This window comes from Cervus canadensis, chromosome 33 (genome assembly GCF_019320065.1).
Source record: "Cervus canadensis isolate Bull #8, Minnesota chromosome 33, ASM1932006v1, whole genome shotgun sequence".
Taxonomy (NCBI): Eukaryota; Metazoa; Chordata; class Mammalia; order Artiodactyla; family Cervidae; genus Cervus; species Cervus canadensis.
Genome location: NC_057418.1, coordinates 3,343,948 through 3,356,991, shown reverse-complemented (window position 1 = coordinate 3,356,991; position 13,044 = coordinate 3,343,948). Strand labels below are relative to the sequence as shown.

Sequence of the window (13,044 nt, the reverse complement as noted above, 5' to 3'; positions counted from 1 at the left end):
CAAGGACTGTAGCCTACCAGGCTCCTTTGTCCATTGACTTCTCCAGGAAACAATACTGGAGCATATACATAGAATGAATTATATATCTGTTCAAAATATGCAGAATTCTGAATCTTTACTGGGGATAAATTATATTTAATAAAAATGTTTAAAATAAAAACCAAGCAGGCCTCAATGCAAAAGAAATCTGAGGGCAAAATAAAATCATTTTTCAAAAAGTTTATAAAAACGGAATATTTATTAAATTTGCCATTTTCAGATTGTGAACATTTTTATTACAAATTAATTTTATTAACACAATCTGCTATAACTTCTTTAACTGAAAATATAAAGGTTTTTTTATGTTAGATTTACTTATGGTAATATGAGCTTACAGGACAAGACAAAAATAATCTATTTATATTGGTAAATTATTTAATTCAAATGAACAGTTTGATGGACTTTGTTTTCTACCACGTCTTATTATAGTAGCAGTCCACTTAGATGAGAGACCTTATTTCATTAATGAAAAGCAAAATTGCTGAATAAGTGTAATAATTTAGCACTAGTTAACTTATTCTGCTGAAGACAGGGAAAGTGTTCGGTCTTTATAAGAACAACAAATACCTGAAGATAACCAAATATCAAATAAATGCCTTTGGTGGTTCATACTGAAATCAGTGCATTAGAAATCAGAACCATAAATGAAATATTACTCGCATTGCTTCTGAAGGAAAATACATATCACAGCATATATTCCTTAAACATCCTCCAGAACCTTCTTTCCAGTTGTGGGTTTAACACGTGATAGAAAAATACGTACACAATCACATTTCCAAATCACACTTGTGGCTTGTAGGTAATTGTGAGAGGAGCTATCTAATTGGAAATGTTGAAATCTACCACCTCAGGTTAAATTGATATGAAAATTAATCATGAAAAGGAAGACTGGGAGATGAATCAACAATTAACCATAATCCCTATTATGAAAGTTTTAATCATAATTAATTTGCAAATACTGATTAATTTTGGCATATTTCCCTTATTTAAAAAGAGATAGAAACTTAAAACATTCTCATAGTTACTCAAGTCAATCCAAAGGCTAACTGCAACTGAAAATTGGCAAGGGAATCATTGATGAAGTAAAACTTTCAAACTGCTATTTTAATTGGAAAGCACAATCCGTTAATAGCCAGGAGGTTCAAATTTCCCTTTATTTGTGTGTAATTAAGTACAGACCTTCCAGATTCATTCTAGCTGTTCAGTCAATTTGTGGAATTTTATCATCTGTTGCTCCAACTTTTACTAAACTATATCCATGTGGATTACTGCTAAATTTTTTTAAATTCGTATAGGGTATTAGTCTTTCTAAATTTCTGATTCCAAAAACATTATTTTGAAATGTAATGAAGCATTACATTTCATACAAAATTAACCACATGAAGTAAATCTAGGCTGTGATAAGTTTTAAAAACTTACCACAAGTAAATAAAATGGGAAATGTGAAATGTAACTCATATTTGTCTTGCTTTGCTAAAACAATTATTCACTTTTTGTCTTGCCAAAATATAGATGTCTTCCATTGAGACATAAAAGACCCCGAATATGGAACTCTGAAGAGCAGAGTGACATTCACTCAAGGACTTAACTTGGTGAATACATCTCGTTTTCCCAATAAAATGTCTACTCAATTACTGTCTACCTGAATCTTTGTACCTTCCTTCCATCTGTATCTATATATACATTTCCTTCAGTTTCTCCTTTTCTGGAATGCCTTTCCCTCTTATCACAGGTAATTCAGGTTTTTAAACCTGAGTCTGACAACCTTCTTGGAATTCTTTTGCTACCTCGGGTCCCACTGATGTTTTCTTTCTTCAAAATTTGACATCATCGATGACATGTACCCTAAGGTATAGACCTGAGTTTACTCCCTTGAATATTTGTTAAATTGCCTTTTATACCCAAGTGCTGTTTATCCTAACATTGTACTTGTAGACAGGAACTATAAATATTTATATTTATATACATACATGTATAGCTAGCCCTACATATATGCACATGCATGTATATATGCACACACACCAATACACATATATATGATTTTGCGAACTTTATCTAACTCTCTCTCTGCCCAACCCATCTTCAAAACACCCTCAACCACCCCTATAATCCCCTCCCAATCATTTCATGTCTCCAGGCTTTCTCACATTCAATGAAATCAAGGCCACCAATTCTTGCACCAAAGGCAATTTTCTTCCCATGAAGCTTCATCTTCTTCCCTAATGAACCTACAGCTCATAGTCCATCAATTCATTTATTTTCTAGCCTTTACCTCAATTTTCTTGTTCTGATGTTTCCCCTTGCTCTGACCTCAGCTTTTGCCCATACTATTCTTTTCTTTTCTTTTTTTTCTTTGGTGCACCGTTCCTGGAAGTACTGCAATACCAGGTCGATGCGTGGAGTGGACGGAGCAAGCTCCTATTCCAACTCCCAGCTCCAAAAATCCATTTAATACATTTTCCTCAGATAGAGGACGTATCAGATATTAAACTGATAAGAACAGATACTACACTTGATCTATAGCAAATAGATAGGATATGTTCTAATATTCCCCCTTCTACACCAATAACAATCTACATCTTAGAAAATAATGAGAGTTATTTAAAAGGTAAGAAAGGTTTCAGAAACTTGGCATCTTTGGTTTCTTAACTTTTTCCTTAAAAACATTCTGTAATATATAAGACCAGAAACCATATTCACAAAAGTCCCAGTTCTTCAAACATAACAATATTAAAGTTTTCAGCATCTCTAAACTGCATAATAGAGATAGGACTATGCAATCTTCCCTTTAACCAGCTCCAAGAAAGAATGCAGGGTACCTCCCAGCTTTCTTTCAAGATAAAATATATAAATTCTGAGAAAAAGCTTTTTCACTTTATAAGCATCTCAACTTTGAACCAAAAGAGAGGAAAAACTAATTTTTAAAATAATATAATTGTGAAACTGTATCTCTATTGTAATTCACCTCACTGATAGTAAGTATTCACTGCATTAATATCTCCAATATTTGATGATTTCTTAATGTATGTCTACAAATCAACTCCCATGTCTAGAATTAACTCACACCATTTTCCCCTTATCCATATAAATTCTTTACTGACTGAACCTAATTTCTTATAATTCTCTGAATATATCATGCTGTTTCCTGTCTTCAAATTTCTGTATGCTTTTTATATACATTAATTTTCCCCTTTTTGTCTTACTAACCCTTATTTTCTAAGCATATGCGTCATTTTTTTCCCCAGGAGCCCCTGGGTGTTCCCTTAGCACTCAATTTACTTTTCTGTCTCCCCTATTTCCCTTCCTAAGCCTTTACGTCAAGGGCTATGTATGATTCAACACTCAGCTTCAGAACAATGCATTACCAGGAGCCTGTCTTAAAATGCTTGCTGAATAAATGCATGAATGAGTCTGAGATATAAGTGTGGTTTCTAGAGGCCAACCAAGAGAGCTTTGTATGAAACTTCTCCTTAAAACACTATCCCTATGGTATCTAAGTATACAGACTGGTCCCAGCCCTCTGACACTTCCATTTGCAGCCGTTTCTAACTATCTGTAGTTCTCCCAGCAAGTGTGTTTTCTATCTTATTCTGAGCCCCTCCCCTGGGGTTCCTTCTCGTCCCTCTGTCTCCTCTTTACATTCTCAGCTCATATTTGCCCTTGGATCTCAGCTCAGATGCCCTTCTGGCAAGCCTCCAGCTATACCGGGACTGAATCCATGACTCTTCTCCTCCCTGAAGCCCCTCTGCTCATTCTTTCCTTGATACCTACCACCCTCTACAGCAATAATCTGCTTCTTGCCACTTCTTCAACTGAGCCAGAGACCACCTCTTATTCCTGCTGTGTTCCTAGTACTGTGACCACTGACCTACTAAAGCCTTTATTCATAACCACACCCTCAGATACTTTTCTGCAGGCAGTAAAGTCAATGACTGCCACAGGTCTTCAGCTAGAAAAATATCCTCAAGCACCATACCTGCTACACATAGGGAATTTTAATATTTGTCGGTGACAGATAAGGACTGTAAAGCTCACAGTGGAAGAAAAGATCTAGAAATTGAGAAGACAAGCCCTTTGACTAATGCACTTTGGCCTCAACATTCTCAGTGGTAGCTTCCACCCAATTCCATACAAGGTAATCCTAAATACATACGATATGGATTGCTGCTGTTTTGATTGCAGATCCGACATTGAGGGTTCCTCACCGGCTGCCCAGGGACATGCTCTACCAACTTGCAATACATTTCAGGCCCTTTCTCTCCGCATGTTGCATTTGTGGTGATGAGGGCATTGGAAGCAAGATTCAGCACAGCAGGGAATAAACCTGAAAAAGATGAACAAATGAAGGTGTGTGGGATGATTTTATTGCACTTTAAAATGAAATTAAGATAGGATGCTTTCCAGAGCATTAAGTGAAAATAGAATAATCAGTGATAATTAAATATCTGACTTAATTAAGTATACTACATAAATAGCATATGTTATCAAACTAGCATTTCCTTTTTTTTTTTTTTGCTGGGTCTTAAATATGAATTCTAAAGCTATCTTCTTAATTTTTAACCTCTACCACTTAATTAGAAAGTCCTGTCTCTCAAATACACTTTTAAAAAGTCTGCTCATGTTATTGGCACAAGTCTTACTGAAATTTCCATCCTGCATTTCAGCTGTTCTGTGAAATTTGTCAGGTTACAATTTCTAAAATAATTAGCTCATCCCAGAACATACTCTATCTACCTTTATACACTAAATTCTCTATGCTAGTAAATAATATGTGATTAAATAAACAAGGTTTCTCTTCTGTCTTTCATCACTATCTTGCATCTGTTTATTTTGCTTTAGTCGCTCAGTCGTGTCTGTCTCATTTGCGACTGCATGGACTGTAGCCTGCCAGGGTCCTCTGTCCATGGGATTCCCCAGGCAAGAATATGGGAAAGGGTTGCCATTTCCTACTCCAGTTTTGCATCCATCAGTACAATTATTATTTTATACAATATATGTTGAGCACACACTACACCAGATACCATAAAAGATTTGAGAATGAAAATACCATTATGAGGGGCTTACTGTGGGAAGGGATCCTAAACTGTATCTTGGAGGAAAAATAGAAATGTATTTGGTATAGACAATGAAGGGAATAAAGCAAACATGCCAGGCAGAGGGAATATGATATGAGCATGGACTTTATTCTGAAAGCTTATGTGGATGCTGAGTGACTGCCAGAGGACTGAGTTTGTAACTGTTCTAATCTATTAGATTATGTGATCATATATAGATATAGGTACACATATAAGTTATGACAAGCCTAGACAGCATATTAAAAAGCAGACATTACTTTGCCAACAGAGATCTGTAGAGTCAAAGCTATGATTCTTCCAGTAGTCATGTGTATGGATGTGAGAGGTGGACCATAAAGAAGGCTGAGCACCGAAGAACTGATGCTTTCAAACTGTGGTGTTGGAGGAGACTCTTGAGAGTAACTTGGACAGTAAGGAGATCAAACCAGTCAAGCCTAAAGGAAATAAATCCTGAATATTCCTTGGAGGGACTTATGCTGAGACTGAAGCTCCAATACTTTGGTCACCTGATGCAAAGAATCGAGTCATTGGAAAAGACCCTGATGCTGGAAAAGATTGAAGGCGGGAGGAGAAGGGGAGGACAGACAAGATGTTTGGATGGCATCACCAACTCAATGCATATGCGTTTGAGCAAACTCCAGGAGATACTGAAGAACAGGGAAGCCTCGTGTGTTGCAGTCTATGGGGTCCCAAAGAGTTGGACACAACTGAGCAACTGAACAAGCTTCTACAAACAAAACAACTTCATTTGCAAACAATTCATCTCAGGCAGGAGCCAATACCTCTAAAATTGCCCCAGGACACTGTCAGTTTTACTTGGTGATTTTTGTCTCCCTCCCCTCTGACTAGTCCTGACCTGACCCTGACTTTGGATTCCACTTTGAAGGTGTGGGTGAGACTCCCCATGCCCTGCTGTGATGCAGCCCTGTGGGACTGATGCTGATGCTGAAGCTCCAGTACTTTGGCCACCTGATGCGGAGAGCTGACTCATCTGAAAAGACCCTGATGCTGGGAAGGATTGGGAGCAGGAGGAGAAGGGGACGACAGAGGATGAGATGGCTGGATGGCATCACCGACTCAATGGACATGGATTTAAGTAAACTCCGGGAGTTGGTGATGGACAGGGAGGCCTGGCGGGCTGCGATTCATGGGGTCTCAGAGTCAGACACGACTGAGTGACTGAACTGAACTGTGGGACTTAATTGGAGTTGGTTAGGCCTGGAGTTTTTCAGATCTGAGGAATCATGGGAGGAAGCCAAAAGGAGAAGGTAACTGGTGAAAATTATTTTTCTGTATATTGTTATGTTCCAAAATATAGAATTGAATTATATCCTAAATTTCTCACATATTAAATATATAAAATGTGAGCAAAAGTACATGATTATGAAAGGATTATGGGTATAGAGGTAACATTGATTAAGAAGCTATTTCATATTCAATAAGTAATATGATTTAATCCCCACTAATCCCATTGTGTACTTTTTATTAGTCCCGCTTTATAAAGTGAAGAAAATGCAGCTCAAAGAAGACAAACAACATGCACCAAGTTATGAATTAGCAAGACCAATAACTAAGATTTGAACTTAGCTCTTTAACTCAGAAGGCTAATTCTCATTGGGGCTTAAAGAGCCAAAACCTGGTTCTCAGCAGAGCTTATCAATTTACATACTTAATAAAAGAAATAACTTATCCAGCCTCCACTCCTTTGTTGTTTCATAGAGTTTTCCAATCATAAACTAAAGACGTCAATAAAATTTACATTTACTATCTTTCAGTTCTTTCCATTGATTTGTTTCTGTTACTTTTATTGATCATGTGCTCAAAATTAACCTGTTCATAATTTATTTGCCTTGCTTTGTGGTCAAGGAATAGTGGCCTTTTGAAATTTTATTAGCTACTTTGTTGTTTATTTTTAAAAGTCAGTAAAGTGTACTGGTCAAGGAAAGTCCCCAATTAGCTGCTAATGACCAATTTGAAGAGTCAGTCAATATCTGAGCTTTTATTGAATCTTCAGCAGGTTGTATTATAGAATGCAGCTCACTTCATTATAAGTTAAATCTGTTAGACTGTACCTATTTATTTCCACTTAAAAGCAGCAGAGTAATATTTATTGCTATATGCAATATGGGTTACTTAAAGATTATAGAAACATTGCAAGTGTAAATGAACTACAAGTAGATGGTGAACCTTTATAGTGTATCGACTTACAACCTCAATTCAAATTGAGGTCATGTAATGTTAATGACATAAAAGCCATTACCCACACAATTATGACTGACATTTTTCTTCTGAATAGTATCTAGACTAAGTAAATTTATATGGATTTGTAGCTTAAAAAACCAAGTCTAAACAAAAAAACAAATAATATTTATTTTCACTATACTGTATATTTCATTAGAGATTAAAATATGTACACTAGAGAATAAAAAACATACTCTTCTGTAATATATATATTTAGTAAATAATCTAGAAAAAGGCTAAGTTTATGTAATGTGAAAAATAGAAATTCTGCTATCATATGGTAAACATTTAGAAATGCGCCAAATTTTCACTGTTTTTATTTGAATGTTTTTACACTATATTTGCTTGCTCAAACACTGTGCTATATTCATGCAATTTTGCATGATCTTGATGATCTGACTTAAAATCCCACATTTTGGTTTGCAATGGCAGAGACATCTTTAAAACCTGCATATGCAGATTCTACTTTATTAATGTGGAATTGCTGTTGTTTTGTCATTCACTGTCTGACTCTTTTGCAACCCCTCAGACAGTAGCCCGCCAGGCTCCTCTGTCCATGGGATTTTCCAGGCAAGAATTCTGGAGTGGGTTGCCATATCCTTCTCCAGGGGATCTTCCAGAGCCGGGGATGAAACCTGCGTCTCTTGCATTACAGGCGGATTCTTTACTGCTGCTCCACCAGGGAAGCCCAATTGTGGAGTAGCTACTATTAAACTGTTCACAGATAACAGCAATGAATTCTAAACAAAATACATGTTTTAAAATTTCATACTTGAAGACATTGAAGAGCAACCCAAAACAGGTAAGTAAACCAGGAGGGATGTATATGCTTAGAAGGAAGATAATGGATGTCTTAGACTGCGCATGTAAGGTGACTAAAACTCAAACCCACATTTCACTGCCTTATTTTAACTTTACTGTCTTAAAGAACCAGAAACAGAACTAAGAACAATTACAGTTGCTATAAAGTGAGGAAGAAATACTACAAAAGAGAAAGCTACAGGAACCTCAAAATATGCATATAAATTCTTCCCAAGTCTCTTATCAATACCAGATACACATATATGCCCTAGGCAGGCTCCAAGTTCACTGGTTGGGAATAAATGAACAAATGATCAGAACAAGTGATCATAGTTGCTGCATTCCACAAGCATGCAAAAAGTTTGGAGTTGGAGTACAGATAAGTAACTAATATAACACAAAACTAAAAGACTGATGACTATTCTTCAAAAGAATATAACAGAATCCTAGGTTTTCTACCATGGACTGTTTATAACATTCAGAATGCAATTGTGTAAAAGAGATATTAGATAGACATACAATGAAACAAACAAAAAAAAAATGCCACCCATACTTAGAAGAAAAGCAGTGAATGGAAAACAACACTGATATCAACCAGATGTTGAAATTAGTATCCAAACAATTTTAAGCAGCTTTCATAACTATGATCACAGACATACACACACAAATGCTTATAATAAAAAATAAAGTCCATAGAAACTACAAAAATACCAAATATACATTCTAAAACTAGAAAATGCAATATCTAGGATAAAAAAAATCATTACATGAGATCAGCAGAAAAATGTCAGTATCAACTAAACTTGAATATAATTTAACAGATTTTTCCCAAGTTGTTTAAATATATATCAATGTTAAGAAGAATTGTAATGTTGCATATGTGCATGCTCAGTTGTGCGGTTGGGTATGACTCTTTGCGACCCCATGGGAGGCACAACATAAGACACGACAATTAGATCAAAGCAGCGGTGGATGAAGGGATCACAGTGAATGGACACACAAGTCAGTGTGGCTCTTACGCTTTACATTAGGCAGACATTATTTAAATGACTGACAGTACCAAATGTTTAAATGTTTTGGGGTTCAACTGGAATTCCACTCCATTGTTGTTAGGAGTGTAAATTAGCACAACCACTTTAGAAAACAGGCATTTTTAAGTAAATCTAAACCTAGATCTTCCTCATGACCCCCAAATCCCACTCCTAAGAAAATACCCTGGAGAAATAATGGTATATGACCATGAAAAGGCCTATACAAGAATATCCATAAAAGCTTTCATCATAATAGCCAAATAAAGAAACAGCTCAGGTTTCCATCCATGGGAGACTTCATACAGAAACTGTGGTATACAATGGAATATTATTCAGCATTAAAAAGGATCAAACTATTGATATATGCCACAACAAGATGAATCCGAAAAGCATTATGCCAAATAAAAGACAAAACAGTTTACAAAACAGTTCATATGTTGTTATTCATTTATGTGATCTTTTAGAACAGGCAAACATATTGTGAGAATAAAACAGAATTTTTAAATGGCTGACTTTAAGGGGAGAGGCTGGGAAAAGGCATAAAAGAAATCTCTGGGCTTACGGTAATATTCTTAAGTTTGTATTATACAGATACATATGTTTTTTAAAACTCAGTGTTAAAACTGATGAATAAATGTTGCACTCACTTGTGCATTTTACTGTGTATAAATTCTACCATAAAAAAGTAAGCCGATATTAAACTTAATTTATGATATTCACGATGAAGTGCTTGGCACAAAGTGTGCAACAGATCAAAGTATAAAGATGGATACTTATATATGAATGGAAAAAAGTATGATAAAGCTTATACTAATTTTAGAATCTAGAGGCTAAGTATATGGATATTTATTGTATGATTCTTACAACTTTTCTACATGGGGAAAATTTTTCTTAAAATTTGGCAACATACAAAAATACTATATATACACACACATATAAGTGTATATCTGTGTACAACCATATATACACATACACACATGTATATACATTTCTGTATAAATGATTTATGTCATTATTTGGGTTTTATAAGTTTTCAATACCAGCAACAATAAAATTTCAATTTGACATTTCTCAAATCAAATGTGGAAAATCTGTTTAGACAGTATAAAGGGAAATAGTCTTTTCAGTTTTGTTCAGAATCAGAAAAACTGAGCGAAAGAAAGCAATGGATTAGCCAAACAGTAGAATGTCTCTCCAAGACACTTGCTGGCAATTAGCAGGTTAATTTATTTTCCCTATACAGCTTTCCAGTCCTTCCAGTTTTTATTTCATAAAAATGAAGAACTTTGACTTAGCATCATATTTAATATGTAAGTGTTGTCTTTTGAAGAACTACAAGTGAGTCAGAGAGAAATGCATTTAACATATCAGTAAGTGATCTACTGTGTGGCAGACTCAGGTTCATTCCTTAGGATTTAGGCAATGTTTCTTTAGGTGATAATCTAGAATGCTGTTATCCAGTAGGAAAAAGAAGTCTATTTCAAATGTGAATTTTACAAATGAGGAAAATAATTCCCAGAACCTAAGTGGCACAGCTGGTTTTCAAACACTATTATTGCAAACCCAAATAAGTTAGAACTAATTTCAGCATTAAAGATCCACCCTCATTCCCCTTCCTGATCTAAATGAAAATCCTTTTCTCCTCCTATGTCATTCCTGAGATTTGCATCATCTAGTTCTCCCTTTCTCTTCTATATGCACACCACAAGCCAACTTCACAATTTTACAAGTCCATAATCTATTTCAAAGTTTCCATTTTAAGAAAGAACTCCTTCAAGCTTCTTATCGTAATTGAAGTCTTGATTCCCTCTGACAATCACACTTCCGTAGATCTCCCCAGTGGATCCCTAGAATCACTGGGAGAGGAAAAACAGCCTCCTTCTGGCTTCTAAATGCTACTTATGAATTGGTTCCTCTCACTGTCATTCAAAACTTTTTAAAAAGTCAAATCATCCAAGTTTTCCAAGTGCTCATCCCTGTTAACTGATTTCATGAAGACCATCAACAAAAACATTGATAACTGATTCACAATAATCTTTATCCTCCAAATCTGTCATTCTTACTAAATAAGTGAACATAAAATAATAAAATGTTATTGCATAGAAACCAGAAAATATTAATATGGGAGTTTAAGGATAAATATGTCTTACTTCTAATCATAATTCTAAGATTTCTGCTTCCAATGAATTATTTTGTCTCCAGCTTAATGTTATTTATCTATCCTTACTCTCAGATAAGCATATATTAATACTACCTCGCCATACATCCAATACAACATCACTCACACTAGTGTCCACTTCCACTCATCTACAAAACTGCTAGGGAAATTATGTTCCTAAAATTAAATCTACTCACATCATTTTCTTGTTTAAACCTCTGTGAGTTGCTGGTTACCTAAGATAAGCAGTCAAATTTCTTGATAATCTGAATGTTTGTAATCAGGCCACTATCTACCACTCTAGGAAACTCAACTGTTTCCATCCTCTTTAATATCTTCCTACATGTCCAGAGTACTGGCATCTTACTGCTTACAGACATATCAGATGTTTTGAAAATTCTTTGTCATGACATTATGTTGTCCCTCCTACATACAGTATTTTCCTTTTTTGCATACATGGTCATCTACCCATCTTGCATGACTCTGCTCAAATATCCACTTTTCTGTGAAAGTATTTCCTGACTTTGCAACACAGAATTTGTTATTTCCTTCCTGGTGTCTACATAGTACTTAGTTTATATTTTATTCTAACCCTTATCACACTGAAACTTTTCATACATTTTACAGTGGATCTCTGGTCTATAACATTTAGCATATAATAGCACTCAAATTTAAATTTATTCAATGAGAATAAACTCATGCACTTGTACACTTGTATGATCTTTCTAGAGAGAAATCTGGCAAATAAAACTATTAAACTAATCAGATCCTTGATTTAGCAAAAATACAGAACTCTGTTTTGGTACCCTAGCTCACTAAAATAATTCAAGAAACCCAAGCTATTTTAAAAATGCAGTAGACCTCTATCACTGCTTATTTGTCCAACACCCAGCCTCCATTTCTGTTCTTAGCAAACTGGCCTTGTATTCAGTACAAAAGGCATGAAGTACCCCACCGTTCGCCAAGGATATGGAAGTCAGGGAGGTCTTTCTTTTCCCTCCCTCTAGCAGTTTGGGCCATTTGTGCACATGATTCTGGCCTTGGGCTCCAACTCTGGAGCACCTGACGCATAGAGTTGGGGAGAAAAGGAAAATAAGATCATAATAGTGCAAGAGAAAATAGAACCAGGATGAGTAGGAAAGGAAGTGATGACAGGAATGTCTACAAAGGGACCCTGACTAGACTTTTCAAGCAGTGACACATAGGAATCACCTTGAAGTTCATCATCTCCTAAGCCTGGTTTTCAAATCTTTCCAGCAATTATGCCAGTTCTGTGATAGATTTCAAATACACTTATGCTTAAGTTAAACAGTTTTGGTGATTTCTGTTGCTTGTGATCAAGAAGTCAGAGGGATATAGAGATCATATATTATGTCTCCACATACACACACACACACACACACACACACACATACAGTGAAGATAGGAAGATTGAGAAAACAACTTTATTAAAAGTAACAGTATGGATAAATATATTATATATATAGCTACTTCATCTAAACATCTTTAGGATAAAGTGTGAAACAATAGTAGTGAAAATAATCAGCTTTTACACACAGACCCAGGGTTGATTAATGGTCACGTCCAAAAGCGGCCACAGCATCACTTTAAATATTTCCTGATGAAAATTTCCTTCCAGGTTGTTTTGTCTCCAACATGCACTTTATTTTGGTTACCTTTGTGTGAAGTTTGGTAAACC

At 35.5% G+C, this 13,044-nt stretch overlaps 1 protein-coding gene and 1 non-coding gene across 8 annotated transcripts in view; both read right to left on the bottom strand.

The window, feature by feature from the left end:
- Window positions 1-13,044, bottom strand: part of LAMA2 (laminin subunit alpha 2) — a 693,967-nt gene that overhangs the window by 512,731 nt on the left and 168,192 nt on the right. For all 7 annotated transcript variants that reach the window (XM_043457137.1, XM_043457138.1, XM_043457134.1 and 4 more), the window contains one exon: window positions 4,193-4,363. In XM_043457137.1, coding sequence (XP_043313072.1) covers window positions 4,193-4,363 — 171 coding nt within the window. The remainder of the gene's footprint in view (window positions 1-4,192; window positions 4,364-13,044) is intronic.
- On the bottom strand, window positions 2,391-2,576 carry LOC122434228. The gene has a single exon (XR_006267305.1). It is a non-coding gene; the product is annotated as a U2 spliceosomal RNA (small nuclear RNA).